Here is an 18,623-nt window from a genome sequence, read left to right on the forward strand (position 1 = left end):
CCTTTTATATGAAGTAGAAAGCTGCTGCTGTCATGTTGGATATGTGTTTCTCTTTTATTTCCCCTTTTGTATTAATTTTTATCATCCCAATTTTTCCCAAAACTTTTTTTCTTCCTTCATCCTTCCTTTTCTTCATTTTCTCTCCTATCATCCCTTTTGTTCCCATTTCATGTTTTTCCAATTCCGTCTCTTTCTCTTTTCTTCGTCCCCTTTCTTTCCTTTATGTGAAGCAGAAAGCCTCTGGTGCCGTGATGCATTATTAATTCTTTCTCTCCGCTCTCTGGATGGTAACAGAACAGAAATATCTCGTCCAATGACGAGACGGTAAAGGACGCGAGTGAGACGTGCGGCGTCACACTGTGACTCAGGTCTGAGTTTCTGAAGTCCCCCTGCGGCTCAGGATCAGAGTGAACTCCGGCCCCTCGTCTGACCAGACGTGACCTCGCCCGGCCCGGCCCGGCCTCCTGAGATAAAGCGACACGCTGAGACGAGCAGAGAGTGATTTTGTATTTTAAAAATATCCACTGCTGTTACAATACACGTTACCGTTTATACTTCTGATAGAGAGAATTACAGCGTCAGTCCGTGTGCAGAATATTTAACACTTATGCCGGTCTGTAGTGTAAAAACATGAACCACAAAAGATTTAGAGCTGTCTCTTTGTATGAGGATGAAATCACTATGTACAGAGAAACATGAAGAGTGTGTGTGTGTGTTGAGGATCTACAGCAGTAGCAGCGATGCAAGTTCTCCACTACACAAAAGCATTTTTCTTTTTTTAATGTGATGTCCCTGGTAGGAGGTCACAGAGTCCGTGTCTCTCACAGGGGCCAGGGCAGGTCACTGAAGTCCACGGGGCCCCCGAGACCGGCGTCGGCCTCCAGCAGGCTCATGATGACGGCCATGGCTGCCTCGTCGTTACTCGGGCTGCTGGAGCCGGGCTCGTCCATGATGTCGATGCTCAGGTGGGAGTTATCGCCTGCGGAGGAGAAGAGCGAGATTTATTACACACTCTCACACACTACGGTGCTCGTCATAGTGGAACAACCTCCCTACTGTAATGGTGCGACTCTTAACACGAACACGACACGCACAGTAGCTTCTGGGCTCCGATGCGCCCTCTAGTGGACGACCTCAATTTTAAAATACTATTAGGAGTCAGGTGTTAAAATAAACATGCGCTGTCCTAGAAAACTAATCAGATTGAAGTATTCAACAGTAAAATCCCTTCATCCCTTTTCTTTATTCCCCCATTTAATCCAGTTTTTCTTTTTTTTTCTCCGATCCTGTTTCATCTCCTTCTTTTTTCTTTCACTTTCCTTGTATCCACTTTTTCATTCTTTTTCTTCTGACATCATCTTTTATTCCCTTTGCTTCTACTTTTTTTCATCCACTTTTTGTTTTTGTCTTATACATGTTAATTCCCTTTTTTTTTTTTTATTCTTTACTTCAGACGCCTCCCCCCAGTCTTTCCTACATCCCCTTTAGTCTCTCTCTTCATCCCTTTTCAGCCTGGCTTACTTTCATTATCTATGTACATTTCTGTTTATTCTGTTACCCCTTCTTTATTACTCCCCACCGCTTTTTTTTATTGATTCCTTATTTCTCACCCCTCCAATCTGTTTTTCACCTTATCTACTTTAATTTTCTTGATCCAACCCACTTATCTTCTTTCCCCCAATTTATCCTTGTCCCCTCACCTTTTTTTTTTTTTATTTCTCTCTTCATCCACCTTTAGTTTTCCCTTCCTGAAAGTCATAATGTTTTTTCTTTTCATTTATAAATAAGTAAGTTTGTCCCGGATCTGACGGACAGGAGCGTTTAGGGAGACGCAGGTCTCTGTAGTTAAACAGGACCCGCCGTGGATCCGATTAGCTGCGCTCTGCTACAGGAGCTCACTTCACTCGCTAAATAATCAGAGGTGACGTTAAACAAGACGCTCACTCATGATGGAGTTGTTGGAGTACGGGTATCCTATGGAGTCCGGGCCGGGGCCGAGTCCGCTGGAGGGAAGGTCCGGGGTTCCGCCGTTCTGAATCTACATGAAGAGGAAGGAAAAAAAGTTGTGGCTCGTTAAATCAGCTATAGGGCAGCATTTACTGCTACCATTACTAATATTACTGTTCCTGCTATTAATATTACAACTACCACTCCTGCTATTACTGTTACTATTATTCATGCTATTAATACTACTACTCTTAGTAGTATTAATTACTGCAGCTACTACTATTACTACTGCTGCTATCACTATTACTACTAATACTGCTCCTGCTGTTATTACTAAACGAGTACACAAAAAAAAAGGAGGTATAAGGAAATATTTAAAAAAAAAAAAATACAATCAAATGAAAAGGTAAAACGTTGTCTGTGAGTATAACCTGAAGGTTTTTTTTTTTTTTTTTTTAGACTTTTTAAATAGAGGACACAGATCTCAGGTTCACATGTACCATCATGTTAGAAAAGACTCTCTGCTCTCTCCTCTGAGAATCTGGGTCAGACGCTCAGAATAGAGCGACAGAGAAAAGGAAAGAGAAATCCATTTCCTCTCACTTTTTTGCCCCCCGGCGAGCAGGTGTCGGGCGGGGGGGTGCTGGTGATGTTGAGCGGGCTGGAACCGCAGCTGGACGGAGACGAGCCTCGAATCCTGGACGGGAAAAATAAGAGAAAGACGAGTCAGAGAGAGAAAGAGAGGTCGGGAAACTGAGAGATGTTGCGAGACGCGTCCTGAGAGACGTCCCTCACCTCTGGATCTCCATCACCTCCTCGGCAATCATGCGGCCAATTTTGCCCGCTCCGGCTCGCGTCCCTCCCGGGATGCCCGGGACCGTCTGGAGAGCACGTTTCCCTCCACCTGCAAAAACAGAATCGGTTAAATCTCACACACACACACACGCAAGCAAGCAAAAACACTTGGACTTCATTAAATTCATGATTAATGAAAATACAGGCAGCGATCAGAATCAAATCTCCATCCTGCTTGAAGGAGACCAAACGGGTGAAAGTCTGATGGAGTGAGATCAGGACTATAGCGAGGACACTTTAACACCTCAGAGTGTGGACGGGCTTCAGCTCTTCAGTAAGCGTCTCACTGTAACGAGCGCTGCTGACTGTTGAACCTTTTTTTCCTGATCGTGTTCCAATACTTCTGGCCCTTGAGAACCTCAGAAAACTGTAGGCATTGATGAATTTTCCAGCTGATGGTTTTGACTTTTTACCTTTTTTCTCTGTCTAATTAATCTAAACAAACTTCTCAGGTTTAAAGCGAGCGAGTGAGAGAGTGAGGGATCTGACCGTCTCCGGATGTCAGCACGCTGTCCATGCTCTGAGGCGAGGAGGCGGATTGAGGATACCCGGCGTCCGTCCCCTCTGGCACGCTCCCTCTGAGAAAAAGAAAAAAAAAACATTGTGTTTACAAGACTCGCTACACAAAGCTGACAGATTATTACACACACGCATACTGTGGTGACCTCATCATCATCATCATCTCCTCTCTCTCTGATTCTTAGGGTGGTGCTCCATTCACCGTCATGTTCAGTGATAATAATATTCTGTCTTCAGCTCGTCGGCTGCTGGTCCTCCACGGAACGCTTTGTGAAATTTCAGACGCACTCAGTCGTCTGATACGAGTTTAATAGCAGCTTTTAAACCGTGTTTAATCAATCGCTCCGTCAGAGACGCTCCTGTCGGCTGGCGCGGGATCAGGAGCGCGAGTGTGTTCCTAATTTATCATTCCATTAGTCTATCTGTTGGAGTACTCCTGTGGTGAAGAGCGGGGGTGGAGAGAGAGAGAGAGAGAGGGGAAAGAAAACGAAAGTGTCTTTTGGAGAGAAAAACGACTATTGAAGGAAAAGGCCGTTCCAGGGTTCCCGGGAGGCCGGCGTCTAATAGTTAAGATGTGAACGATAAGTTCTAGCAATGATTCGGTTGAGATCGCGTGTCTGTGCTGAGAACGAAGCACCACCCAAAATCTCCCGCCCACTGATTTACATTACAGAAACGGGGGGGGGAGCCAATACTTTATAGCCCATCTGTCTCTACGTACAGGCGGTAATTAACCACCTCCTGTGTGACCTACAGACACAGCGAGAGTAGCAGATTTAATGATGACTGAAAGGTCTGTGGAGAAGGGGAGGGATCTTACGAGACCACGGTGTTGGTGGAGACGATGTACTCCACCTCTTTGGTCCAGGGGTTCATGAAGCTGAACCAGCGGCTCCTCAGGGTGATGAAGGACCCGTCTTTGATCTTAAACTTGTAACAGTTTGTGGTGATCTTTTCTCTCATCTGCAGAACTGAGAAGAAGTCAGAGTTACCACCTTAATGAGCTTTACACTGATAGAGGTTAGAGAGGAGACTAGGCAGAGGTGAGGATAGACACTATCAAAACGTGTCGGTGATGGAGGACTAGACGGGAAACTTGACGGAGGGCTGGACGGAATTAAACCTAGTTTGTGAAGTAATACTAGACAGAAATAAAAATGGAATCAAACCACGTCTGTGACAGGGTACTAGGCAGAAGGCTCGACAGAATCAAACACTGTCAGTGATGGGAGACTAAACGAAAGGAAATCAAACCTAGTTTGTGATGGAAGAACTAGACGGGAGACTAGACAGAAGGCTAGACACTAGGCTAGATGGGATGAAACCTTGTCTGTGATGGAAAACTAAACGGGAAACTAGACAGAAGGCTAAACAAAAATAAACCCAGTTTGTGATGGTAGACTAGACAAAAAGCTAGACAGAAAAATAACTATAACTGAACCTTGTCTGGGATGGGAGACTAAATGAAAGGCTAGACGAAATCAAACCTAGTCTGTGATGGAGATCTAGACAAAAGGCTAGACAGAAGTACACCTTGTCTGTGACAGGAGACTAGACAAAAACTCGTTTGTGATGGAAGACTAGGCAGAAGACAAGGGGGTCTTCCTGTCTAGCTTTTCATCTAGACAAAAAGCTAGACAGGAAAATATGCATAACTGAACCTTGTCTTTGATGAGACTCAAACCTAGTCTGTGACGGAAGACTAGACAGAAACAAACCTAACGTGTGACGGGAGACTAGATGGAATCAAACCTTGTCTGTGGCATTCGGCCAGATGTCCGATGTCGTCCTGATGGAAATACTCGTAGAAGGACGTTCCCAGAAGCTCTTGAGGTAAATACGCTAGAATGGCCGTCGCTCTGGAAGGAAACGAACATCAGACGAGTATTTAATGCCCGAGAATCGATACGTCTTAAAGGAGCGATACGTTAACAATCGGACGGTCCATTAAAAATCCAATAAAACCAGCAGCTTTTAGAAGCATCGCATTCTTCAAAGAAAGAAAATATAAATCCACCTGCATATACATTTTTAAAGATCGATTTAAACTATACATAATTCAACAATTTACACGTCTAAAACATATCTAAGATGTGTGTTAAATAATTCAATAAAGTCACTACAGCAATGTGTTGAATAAATATAGAAATAACTGAATACAGACAAGGCCGACCCTGTGACCTTTGGCAGACACTAATGAATATTATCGAATACGGAAATGCAACGGTCACATGACAAAGTGTCAGAACAAACAATATCTAATCTACTGTATACGGTGACGGTGAAGGGGACGAGGTCGGACTCTCACCTCTGGTCGACGAAGACGAACTTGCCGTCGATGGTGTGGCGGGAGACGTACTCTGTGGGTTTGACGCGGATGTCCCCGTTGACCGGCTGGAGGACGATGTGGGGATGCAGACGCCCGATGGCCACCAGACAGCTCAGGTTGCAGCCCTCGTTATCGGGCTCGTTGTCCTCGTCCAGACCCATCTTGGTAGGAGGCCAGCTCTTCAGGTAGCCCGTGCTGTGGATGGTGCAGAAGCTCTTCCTGTCTGCTGTTAGAAGAGAACAATCACGTGTGTGAAAGAGAGAACGTCCATCACGTCTAATTATTAAATATGATTCTCTAGACCAACGCTGAACTGAGCTACCTTTCTTCTTAGAGCAGGTGGACGGGAAGTCCTTGTCCTCCATTTTGACAGACGGCCGATTGCACTTCATCCTGCAGAAGAAGGAGCGACGTGCTCCCGAGCAAAGTCTGGAGGGACCGGGGGTGATGTCCGTCTTTACAGGCAAACCAGCTGTGGACGAGAGAGAGAGATATATGGACAGAGTTGGAAAAAGGAGAAAGATGGTTAGATCCAGAGAAAGACAAAATGAAAGACAGACAAACAGGCAGAAGACAGAAGAAGAAAAAGAATGAATGATGGAGGGAGCACATGAGTGAAAGAGGGAGAGAGACACATACAGTCAGAAGGGGGGAGGAGGGAAAGGGAGCAAGAGAGACAAGAGACGTGTGTAAGGAGAGGGAGAGAGAGACGTAAACAGGAAGAAAGAGAGAGGGACAGGGGAGACAAAAAAGAAGAGAGGGAGAGAGAAAAACAGAAAAGAGAGAGAGAAAGAAAGACAGAAACGGACACATGGGGAAAAAGAGGCAAAAGGAAAAGACAGAAAAAAAAAAGAGAGAAAGAAAAAATGGTGAAAGGGAGATCAATCGAAGCTGAAGGAGTGTTTTGACGTTGTGACGTGACTGCGTGTGAAGTCGTACTTTTGGCATCGATGAGTCTCTCCCTCGGGGCCGTGTCGGAGGACGAGAGCTGCTCCTTCACTTTGGCGATGTCCTTCGGGTGCAGGTAGTCGAACAGGCTCTGACCGATCAGGTCGTTCTGCAGAAAAGAAACCGTGAGAGTCTCGGGCGTGTGTGAACAGGAGAAAAAAAAACCCTGTGGAGAAACCAAACGCTACCTGGCTGTAGTTGAGAATTTTATACACGGACTCGGAGACGAAGAGAATTTTGCCCCGATCGCATCCCACGACGAACAGGAAACCGTCGGCCGCCTGCCGAGGAGAACGACACATCACTTAACAAAATATTCACCACGGGATTTCACTGCAGGAGATTTAAGAAAAAATAGATAAATCCTACTTTCAGTATCAGATGCTTGAGTTCGTCGTCGGATAAAAACGCGGGCTTGTAGTTGGCCTCGGTGTACGGGTTTGTCGCTCCTGAGAGGGGAAGGAGATGCCCGAGGTTAATGCCAATCAGGACGCAGTGTGTGTGTGTGTGTTAGGGTTTAAAGTAATTTACCTCGTAATGTCTTCATGTGTTGTACAGCCATGCGCAGGACCGTGAGCTTGTCCAGTTTGCGTGACATCGCGTTACACGTAGGCACTAACGAGGCCAGTTCGTCTATAAAGCTGTTCATCTTGTCTCGGCGCCGCTTTTCGATCTGGCTGTGAGCTTCCCTGGAAAACACAGAACGCCGCTTTAAAACAAGCTGCTGTAATTGTTTTTTTTTTTTTTTTTTTTTTTTTTAAATAACATTAAGTAATATTAAACAGAAATTGCAGTACCATTTGTCTTTTTTATTTATTATTAATTTATTTTTACTACCTGGCGTTTTTTATCCGGCCCGGCTGGTCTTCTCTGAAAAGCATCGTCGTCATGTCAATTCATTTTTATTATAAATTATTTATTATTAAAAAAAGGAAAAGAGAGCGAGATATGGATACACGTGGAGATAGAAAGAGTGAAAAGGACACAAAGATAAAGAGAGGAGATGGAGAGACAGCAAGAGAGAGACAAAGAGAAAGTGTCTGTCAGAGAGAGAAAGAAAAGAAGAAAGAGATGGAATATGTGTGAATGAGAACGAGAGAGACAGATGTGGAGGGGGAAAATGAAGAGAGAAAGAAAGAAGAAAATAGCAAAAGCAGGAGATGGAGAGAGTGATGGACAGAGATAAAGCGTGTATGAACGACAGATAGATGGATACATGGGGAGAGATGTCGAAAGAGACGGACAGACTTGTATGTGAGGAGACATGGTGAATGGTGAGAGACCAGGACAGACAGACAGATGGAAAGAGATGGAGAGAGGGAGTGACGGAAACCAAATGAATGTGTGACAGATGTTTGCGGGTGAGGATTAGAGAGATACGTGGTCTAAAGATGAGAGAGAAGGAGATGAAGAAGGACGGTGAGAGAGAGAGAGAGAGAGAGAGACAGAATTAATAAGGAAACGTCTCCCACACCTTCCGAGCTGTTTCTCCATATCCGTGTCCATGCCGTCACTGGGGGTTGAACAGCACAGAGATACAATCAGGTAACAACCGAGTCTTAGATGTACAGGTTATTATAAAAAAAAAAAACTAAACACGTAATTTATATGTACTCAAATAAAAAAAAACCATAGATTCTGGAAAAACAAATGATTGAAAAGAAAGTTCCGGGTAAATAAATGTAAAAAAAATGTTAAGTACGTTAACAACAGTGCTATCTGCCCTCTTCTACATACATGATGCTATTGGTATGCCCCTCCCACCTGGAAATTGTACTAAGTGCAAAGTTAAAAAAAATATATATATATAAAAACATTAGCTAGGAGATGATATTTAGAAACACACTACATTAAATACATGATCTGCGAATTTGCCTGCGATACGTTCGTGTTTAACGGTTTTGTATGTTGAATAATATTGTGTTCCATCCACACAGGATACGCAATTAACCGGACGAGTTTAGCTCCTAAGTAACGCAGAGGGAAAAATCTGTGTGTGTGTGCGTGCTCACTGGTACTCGGTGGCACTGCCCTTCCTCTTGCGCGTGTAGTCCATGCCCGGCGTGCCTACAGAACTACTGATCAGCTCTGTGGAGCCCGGGGACATGAAGTCGTTTATCGTGGAGGAGATGTCCATTCTTTGGTCCGCCATTAGATAATCTGAGACACAGAGACAGAAAAGACCAAATCACTTTAGTTTCGCATCAAAAGCAACTAATGGGGCCAAGCACCACCCCTTGGTGGCACCACCCCTTAGCAAACAAACAAGATCATCAGCTTCGGTTGCCATGGAGATAAACTAAACCCGAAGATAAAATCCTCACAATGTTTGACCTTACATTTGTTTTGTTTTTTAACTCATTGCTGAGGTAATAGTTGAGACAATCACGTGAGGGATGCGCTCACGCCTGTACACACTCACCTCATGAACACCCACGCTGGTTCCCCAACAGCTCCGGCAGCAGCGTCCTGAATCAGAAGGAAAAATATGAAACTTTAAAACTGGGACGCTTCACTTTGCGAATTTAAACTGCGATCTTTCATTATTAAAACATACAGATTTGATTTTTTTTATTTATTTATCTCGGCTAACACCAAACAACTGGACAGACACTATCATTAGGGTGCCAATATTTATTCATCACCTCACGAATTACTTAAATATACAAAAAATTCCAGACAATGCATAAAAAAAAATATATGAAGTGAATTCAACTTGAAGCGCCTTGAACGGATATGTTAGCTAGTCAGCTAGCTAAAAGGCTGTACATGAGTGTAACTTCATTTACGCTAACGGGACAAAAAAAATAAACACAGTAGTCAATATATCTGTGTCCTTACTCATAAGGGGGGAGGGGGTAAATATACTGTATTTGCCAAATTATTGATTTTCTGTGGAAAACTGAAAGTTATGAGAGAATTATCAGGAGTGATATCGGATGATACGCAGCGTTTCGATGGCGCTACTGGAAAAGGAAAAGTCGTGGTATCACTACTCGTCACCTTTTATCAGATCTAGCAACTAGCTTTTTAATTGTTTTAAATTAAAATGAAACTCATCCTACACTGTAAGTGTTTAGAACAAATCTCAGACTGGGAAACTAGATCTAGATTGTAACAAAACAGAGCAATGGCCTGAACGATCCACATCGGTTACGCATTGGCGCCATCTGCTGGTGCAAATTCTAAAACAAGTACGCAACCTGATATATTAACGTACAATTAAATAGAAATTTCAGACACTGTGGAAAAGCAAAACTTCCCCAAAGTCAGGATTGCTGCGTTCTCCCCAACACGTGTTCCACCTACATGTGTTTAAACTTTAGACACAAATAAAGGCGCATTCTTTCCGCTCTATAGGCCTGCTTGTTCTTAAAAAAAAATCAAGAAAACGAATCAGATCCAGAGACTGCACAGAGTTGGTAAGGTTTTGTTTAAAGCACGGACAAGGTGAAGAAAAAGCTCCATGGCTGAGTAATATATTGATACACGGAACATCGCGATAAAGTCGCAAAATGCATTTCTGATTATCGTGAGATCTTTTTAGAACTGAATTATTTTTTATAACTTTTAAAATTTTAAAAAACTGCTTAAACAATTTTACATCATTTTCACTGTTTGAAGGAAGGTTTTGAGTATCCATAAATGAACAAATGATTTTAGGAAGTTTTTGAAAACACAATTAGTTGGAATTACGTTTCGGATTGCCCTCGGGTTTGTATAAATTCATGATGTCTAAGGAGACTCGCTAACGTGAAACTTCAAACCGCAGATTCGGTACGTTCCTAATCTCACTAATCCCTCAGAGCTACACTCCAAACTCTCACTCTGAAGCTCTTTACAGCACATAAATGTGCACACACACACACACACACACACTCACTCTCGCTCTCTCTCTCTCTGCTGCACCTTTAACATGGGCAAAGCCTCAAGAACATTGTGTCCCCTCAAGCCAGTACTGCATGCATGCACACACACACACACACCTGTATCCAAAAAACAGCTGTGATTTCCAGGTCCTTTAATAACCCTCCAGCGCTCAGAGGTCACAGTGACACACACACACACACACACCACTCCCGGGACGTCACACCTCCTGCTTTAAACCTCTAATGACGACCACAGATACTAAAGTTTCCCACTACGGAGAACTCTGTTCCACTAAACATCTACAAACGACGATCTAATGCAAAAGTTTGTACACCCAAAGGTTTTACATAATGTTTTTTCTCTCGTATATGAAATGTGTTATAAAATTTTATTTCATATCACGTGTCCTTTTTGCAGAAAAAAAAAAATTCAATACAATATTTAAAAATGCTGGTTGGTTGTAAATGTTCGTTGCTCGCTTTAATTATTTAACAAGTCAAACTATTCGACGACGAAGAAATAAATGTGCAAAAAAATATTTAACAATACTTGCAGTATTGCAGTTCGTGATGTGAACTCCAAAACAACAAAAGAAATACATTTAAACATTTAATTTAATAGTATTTTCTAAAAATAGTATGTGAAATTAGTTTTAATGTTGTTAATAATTTCTCAATTTATTCTCGAACTAGAGATGAAAAAACAATTACAGTTGAACCTCGACATACTTTAAAATTTTCCCCTTAAGGACTGAAATTGTCCATCGGCATTCGAGGCGTTTATGTTATACTAATGAATGAACTGAACCGACCGCGGGACATAATGTGTTTATGTTTGGGAGCCGTTTAAAACTTGGTTGCATCAGTTGAAAGCCAAGCAAAGAGAGTTTACGTTTTTTTTATTTTTATTATTTTTATATTATATATATTGTATTAAGTCAGTGAAAATTGTTTGGAAAGTGTCAACCCACAATATCAACGTTGCCTTTAGCAGGTGTTCAAAAGCTACGTATGTGATCTTTCATAGTTTACGCCTTAAGAACTTGCCCCCTGAACAAATTAAATCTGTATGCCAAGGTTCCGCTGTATTACCTTATTATTCAGTTACGTTTCACCACAACGACTCCAAAATATATTTTTTGTTATTTTAAATTTACATACACAGTACATTTCCATTACAGATGGCAAAACATTGCTGTTCCTCTACAATCCTGCAGGGGGTGCACTCATGGTCAGGCAGCACAGTTTCCTGTGTAAGTAGGGGCAAATTATTTGCTTTTTTTTTTGTGTTTGTTAGTTTGTTTGTATTTAGAATTGTAACAATACAAATTAAATCAGCATCTAATATTTTATCAGGTGATCCCTGGTGCTAACTAACATAATGTGATGTAGCTTAACCAACTAGCTAGCCAAGGTTAGCTAAAGTTAGTCAATTAACAATAAAACTAAATGGCCAAAGTATAATTTTATGACTTTTTTCCTAATTCACTGCCTCGTCTACATCAGAAGCCGACGACACAGAGTCCGAGTCGAACAGTGAAAGTTCTCAGGTGAATCGATCAGATAATGCAGTTATCCAGTTATCAGGGAATGCTAACAAAGTACAGCTAACTAAGTTTAAAATCGGCGTCGCTACTGGAGTTCACCTGGTTATGTCACGAAAAGGTTAAATTTTGGCTTTAAATATTTATGTTCAGTGTAAATTTTTATTAAATTTAATTCTCTGGTCACAGCATTCAGTGCATGTCGTACTATGTATGGAAGTGTGTGTGTGTAATGTAGACATTCCCTAATTTCTCCAGTAAAGAACTAAAATCTACTTGTGATTTTCTTTGTTAAATAAAAAAAATAAAAATCGATGAAGTCCATATTTTCATTTTAACTCCTTCAGTAAATAAAGAGAAATTCTGCTGACTGGATGACGGAGCGCGCTGGCGTCAGAGATTATAACCACGAACATGGCGTTCTAGTCATGATGCGACTACTATAAACAAAATGAAGGGAAAAAAAGGTTTAGTGCAGTTTTCTTACTGTTGTGCGTCATTTGTTAATAGGTTTACTTTAGAGAAAAGTAAAAAAAAAAAAAAACAGCATTTTACTATCAGAAGGAAAAAAAATCCTACAATAAATAAGTCACCTAGTGTGTGTGTTAGGACTTCTTAAAATAATTAGGAGAAATAGAACAGAAAACATAACTGTAATATTTGCTTCTTTTTTTTTTCAAAATATAGTTTATTCAGCCGGAGTAAAACTTCTATTTTTATACTTAACTTTTAAAAGTTAATTAAATGTTTTTCCCATTTAAAATAAAGCAGAAGTACCTCTGAACATGAGCTCTCTCTTATACTGATTAACTCGACCTATTAACCCAATTACTCAGAACTGCTTATATAATAACTTGTTTTTACTTTCGTTCCCTAAACATTCAAAGTGTATGAGTGATCCGTTTTTAAAATGTAAGTAAAACTAATGCATTTTTCATGGTCAAGAAGACAAAAACAAGGAACAAAAATGTCAATATTTCTTTAAAAAACAAACAAACAAAAACATCCTAGCACTAATAACTAATTTTTGAATAATACAAACAAAACAAATGCTACATTTCGTATAGAACACTTTTTAAAAAGGAAAATACTTTGTCAAAAACATTTTTCCTTTTAAGTAAACTTTAATCAAGAAGAAATTTTAAAAGCATTACAAGCATCTGTTCTTTCATCACATCCAACAAACGCTCTATTGAATTGAGATGTGAAGAATTTGGAGACAGAGTCAACACCTTAAGCTCAAACTTATGTTCCTCAAACAGTTCCTGAACAACCTGTGTAGTGTGTCAGGGTGCGTTATCCTGCTCAAATACGCCACGTGATGTAAAAACAAGCCGTGATCCATCAGACCAGGACACCTTTCCCCATTACTCCGTGTTCCAGTTCTGATGGGCACCCGCACACATCAGTGATCCTTCCTCGCCCATGACCCTGTCCTCAGATCCTTGGAGCACTTTGGGTCTCCTGACCCCTACAGAACCAGAAACATCTCCCAAGACTCTCCAGGCTTCCTGAAGGACGTTTTTGTCGCTCATTCACTGTACCTGAGCAATCTCAGATGGATGTTTTTTGTGTTTGTTTGTTAAGCCACACAATGACCTCAAATCATTCAAAATCATGTGACTGAAGGTGTGAACAAGGTGTGGAAGTTGACCGGGGCTTACACAAAGCCCTGACCTCAACCCCATCAAGCACCTTTGAGATAAACTGGTGGATTTGGGAAACGCCAGGCCTTCTCATCCAACATCAATCAGTGCCTGACCTCAAAAATGCTCTACAGAATGAATGGGCACAAATTCTCACAAACATTTTTAAAAACTTGTGGACAGCCTCCATTCCAAGAAAAGTGGAAGCTGTTATAGTGGGACCATCTCCATACTGAAGTATATGTATTTGGAAACAATGTCATTGAAGGTTTGGCCAAATACTTTTGCCCATATAGTGTAGATAGAGGTGATGGTGATGCAACTCACAGAACTGAAAAAGATGCTGTGTGCTACTAAAAGGAAAATGTGTTGAGAAGAAAGAATGTGTGGAAGTTAAAAGAGTTCAGACGTAGAGTTCAAGACACAGAATAAGACAAGACAATTTCAGGAAAGAAGGCATTGCATTACACATTAAGTCAGGCTGTTGTGTGAGAAGTCGGGTGTAAAGAGGGAGAAGGAGACCTAAAGTTTATCTAATCCACCTACCAGAATTCAAACTGCCATTAAACAACAAAAAAGAAGAAGAACAGGTGCAGAATGTTTGATACAGTAAGTCCCCAACATACAAACGAGTTCCGTTCCGAGAGCTCATTCGTAAGTCAAATTTGTTCATAAGTGCAACAAACATTATCTCAGTACTAGAATGCTAACATGATTAATTGAACAATTCACATCAAAGGATGTTCACTAAATTTTTCAATAAACTTTGTTCGGTGCTTTTTTGCAGTACCAGCTTTTACACTCGCTTGGGAGTTGGGAATGAAGAAAAAGTCCTAGGAGTAAACACCACGGAGGTAATAAAAATGTAATTATTTACCAACTTGTTCTTTACAATTAATAAGTTGTCGCTATTTTCTTGTGTTTCTTTTCCGCTTCTTTTGTTTAGTGCCACTGTGTATAATGACCGTCTTAAACAAAGATTGACTTTAACATCTTGACGACGTCCGCTGAACATGCGATATAACTTGAACGCATGTTCTCGTCCTCCAATGTTCGTATGTAGGGGACTTACCGAACTCCTGATGCTGAATGTTGGACCAGACGAGAGGGGAAACGAGGTCGCTGCTGACGTTGTTATGTTATGTAAAACCCAAGCAATTTTTTCTTTTTTTTTTTTTTGAACGAAGAGGTTTAAGACTTGTGCACGGTACCGTGCGTGATGTTATAATCTTAGTAAAAATAAATAATTTTGGTATGAACCCAGAGCAAGCGCAGAAGATCCACCGGCTTCACTTCACCTTCCTTCATCCTCATGAGATTGTCCTGCTGTTGTACATTTATACTTTCCCATCAGACATAGAAACAGACTGTTATATCTTTCTCTAAGCCAAAAATAAATCAGTAAGAAAGCTGTGTGTGTGTGTGTGTGTGTGTGCTTAGGTAATGCTTGCCAGACAAATGTCACTAAAACTCCTCCTCCTGCTGCTCAAAAACACACATCTGCACCACTCTCAGACAAAATACACCCCATAACCAAACATAATAACCCCAGCCCAGACTCAGGGTACTCACCCAGCTCACCCCAGCCGTGAAACAGCATCACACTCGGGCTGTGCTAAGCGCCGCTCCGGCTAGCCCTGGCTCAGAACGCGCTGTGACATAAACACAGTCGCTGCTCTACTTTTCTGCTTCCGTCGGGCCACTGACCTACATTTTTCACCCAATCGCGTGTCCGGAAGCCCGCGTGCACCGCCGTGCACCAATCACACCCGGCTTCCGAACCGCGAGCGTATGACTGACGCGCGTCTTGGCCAATCAGAGCACAGGGCTGGGCCTGACAGTTAAAAAAGAAATGGCTGTTGGTTCCAGCAAACAGTAGCAGCAGTTACAGAAGAAGAAAAAAAGATTTTTGAGAGATATAACATTTTTATTAGATTGTAATATATAAAAATATAGAAGTCTTACTGTTATAAATTGTCATGATAGGGATAGTCAAAGAAATGAGCCTTAAGCAAACACACAAACAGAAAGGAAAAGGAAATGAAATATTAATCTTACTTATTTATGTAGTGCACTAACTGAAGTACTAAAGAAAAGGAGCTGAAGTATGAAGGAGTTCAAAGAAATAGTTAAAAGTTTAAAGCTTAAAATAGTCTGTATGTAATCAGTGATGATATTATTATTATTTCACGCCGAAGCCCACGTACACGGCACAACTCTCTATCTGACTTATTAACACAAAGAAAACTTTACGCCTTGTTTACACTAAGTTGTCCTTCTTTTGTCGTCAGCCGAATACACCCCCTGTTCGGTAATCGGAGAGTGAATCACAGATAAGAAAATGTAGATCGGATAAAGATTTTGAAGTTTTCTCTCATAACGACTCGTAAAAATTAACTTATACCACTTCAGCGCTGTTATTTCAGCCAAAGTGAAAATATGAACTAATCCCAGTAAAAATATTCAGTTTATTTTTTTTAATTAATGTCTTTTGATGCAGGTGTTTGGTTCCATTGAGACAGTAGCGCATAAGTAGATTATTTTAAAGTAGATTATTAAATCCAACACATAACTGTCGCCTTTACTCAAACATTTTTATTTCACTGCAAAAATCAATTAAATTCTGTCCAGCGGTCGATTTAAGCCGTGCCCACAGTTTGCCGCAAGCACATGGGCAGTTTTGGAGACGCCAATTATGGAGACCTGTCCTACATGTCTTTGGACTGTGGGAGGAAACCACGGTACCCAGAGGAAACCCACCAAGCACAGGGACAACATGCACAATCCAGACATGCACAGACACGAGACAGGAGTTGAACACAGAGTCTTGTCCCTGATGAGCAAGCCGTAGGTGACAGTGCTCAGGGGGAAATCTCGATAGACAGAAACCTTGAGAGGGACCAGACTGAACAGAAAACCCATCCTCATTCACATCACAATGTAGCATGATACAGCCGCATGCAAAATAGAGTCACTTTTAATAATAGTGCATTCTAAGGTTTTATATTCATCTTACACCATTTGAAATTTACTTCATTGACGAAAGACACATGATTTAATGTTGTGGACGTCTATGAAACTGTCTTGCTTCTTGCAGTATAGCAGCGAGAAACCGTCGTTTCTTCATCAGACACTCTTGTTTGTTATAAATGGAAACTCCTTGGTCTTGAAAACTTTCCTGATGTCCTGCAGGCTCCATGAAAAAATCAATTAATGTTAAATTAATACCTCATCTTATCACATTCTCCAGGCATCGGTTCCATACTCAGCCATTTCAGTCAGCACCTTATAGTCACATGTAGAGTTGAAAATCTATTGGAAAAATCTGCCTTTATCTATTTACCATGATAAACTGTTCACCCAGAAATCCTGAGGGGGTGTAAACTTTTGCTTTGAGTGTAAGTTTTACTGGATGTGATAAGGCCTGATTTGTGGTTTGGGGTCATCAGATGGATTGCACCCTGTGTGCACTTCCTGTACGGTTCTGCAATACAAGAGGTCTGAATTCATGAATGTCTCACCGTATAGTTATATGCACAATAACACATAACTTGTACATAAAGTATAATACCACATTGACTGTTATGTAATGTTTGCATATTTACATGTTCTCCTGTCTGTCTTCAGGGCTGAATTTTTTTCTTGTGATTTTCTATGGGAGTTGGAAGTAAAGAAAAAGTCCTAGAAATAAACACCATGGAGGTAATAAACATGTAATTATTTACCAACTTGTTCTTTATAATTAATAAGTTGTCGCTATTTGTTTCTTTTCCGCTTCTTTTATTTAGTGCCATTGTGTATAATGACTGTCTTAAACAAAGATTGACTTTAACAAAGACTTTAACTTCACGATTCGATCCTGAGCTCCTGTGTGTGTAACATTTCACACATTCTCTCACACATGTTCATGTGGGTATCTGGTTTTCCTCCCACATCTTCCAAAAATATAAGAGTAGGTGGACTAGATATAATAAACTGCCTCAGGCGTGAATTTAACCGAAATGTATTATATTTATACAGTCTATTATTATATAATCCACTGTATATAGATATATACAGTAGATTAATCCCGAATAAGCAAGAGGTGATTGTAGCAAGGAAAAGCTCATTTGGGCAATGTAAGGAATAAACCAGACTCAAAAGGGAACTTGTCTGGGTGACACCGGAAAGCATGATTACATATAATTAGCTTCTATAAATGTATAGTATAGAGTCCAGAAGTGCTTGGTGAATGAGCTGGCTGTTTCTGGCTGGCACCTCACACCAGGGTGTTCCTGGGATAAACTTCACAAACTTGCATGTGTTATTCATTTCAAATCATATACCTGGCTACATTAGAAAGTTTAAAACAAGGTTTGTGTCTCTCCATTTAATTGGATAAAAAAAGACAAACTGTAAAAAATTAATATATAATGTAATATAATATATGGTGGCACAGTGGCATAGTGGTTAGCACTGTGACCTCGCACCTCCAGGGGTGATCTGTGTATGTGGAGTTTTCAGGTCCCCACACCCGTGCGTGACAGGTTTCCTCTGGGTACTCCGGTTTCCTCCCACAGCCCAAAGACATGTATATTAAGGCAACTAGTGTTCCCAAATTGCCTGCAATGTCTGTGTGCGTGCCTGCGATGGATTGGCACTGTGTCCATGGTGTACCCCGCCTCATGCCCTAAATCTCTTGGGATAGGCATATATATATATTTATATATATATATATATATATATATATATAAGAATAAGATAATATAATAATATATAATATAATAAGAAATAATACTTGAAAGTTTGGGGTTACTTTCCTACTCCATGATGGTTCCTGATTTTTATTTCTTTCTACATTGTAAAGGAATGCTAAAGTCATCCAAAAAATGCATTAATCTTCTTTGAACAGTTAATGGTGAGATGTTTTTGCTACTTCTGCTCTGTAAAGACTTCATAACGCCTCTAATCTGAGATGCTGTTAATT

At 40.8% G+C, this 18,623-nt stretch overlaps 1 protein-coding gene across 3 annotated transcripts; it reads right to left on the reverse strand.

Moving 5' to 3' along the window:
• Positions 1 to 493: 493 nt before the first annotated feature.
• Positions 494 to 15,351, reverse strand: bmal1a (basic helix-loop-helix ARNT like 1a). 3 transcript variants are annotated; one of them, XM_053505880.1, is made up of 18 exons: positions 15,230 to 15,351; positions 9,021 to 9,067; positions 8,611 to 8,758; positions 8,073 to 8,111; positions 7,436 to 7,468; positions 7,130 to 7,287; positions 6,968 to 7,047; positions 6,787 to 6,879; positions 6,590 to 6,707; positions 5,973 to 6,122; positions 5,630 to 5,873; positions 5,074 to 5,180; positions 4,142 to 4,292; positions 3,292 to 3,380; positions 2,743 to 2,851; positions 2,551 to 2,644; positions 1,945 to 2,038; positions 494 to 979 (listed from the first exon to the last, which is right to left on the reverse strand). In XM_053505880.1, the coding sequence occupies exons 3-18, from the start codon at positions 8,748 to 8,750 to the stop codon at positions 822 to 824; spliced, it is 1,857 nt and encodes a 618-aa protein (XP_053361855.1). In that variant the 5' UTR covers positions 8,751 to 8,758; positions 9,021 to 9,067; positions 15,230 to 15,351; the 3' UTR covers positions 494 to 821. The 3 variants fall into 3 exon arrangements, with proteins under 3 accessions (XP_053361855.1, XP_053361854.1, XP_053361856.1); XM_053505879.1 differs by having other exon boundaries at positions 5,630 to 5,876; XM_053505881.1 differs by lacking the exon at positions 7,436 to 7,468 and having other exon boundaries at positions 5,630 to 5,876.
• Positions 15,352 to 18,623: the final 3,272 nt, after the last annotated feature.

This window comes from Clarias gariepinus, chromosome 10 (genome assembly GCF_024256425.1).
Source record: "Clarias gariepinus isolate MV-2021 ecotype Netherlands chromosome 10, CGAR_prim_01v2, whole genome shotgun sequence".
Lineage (NCBI taxonomy): Eukaryota > Metazoa > Chordata > Actinopteri > Siluriformes > Clariidae > Clarias > Clarias gariepinus.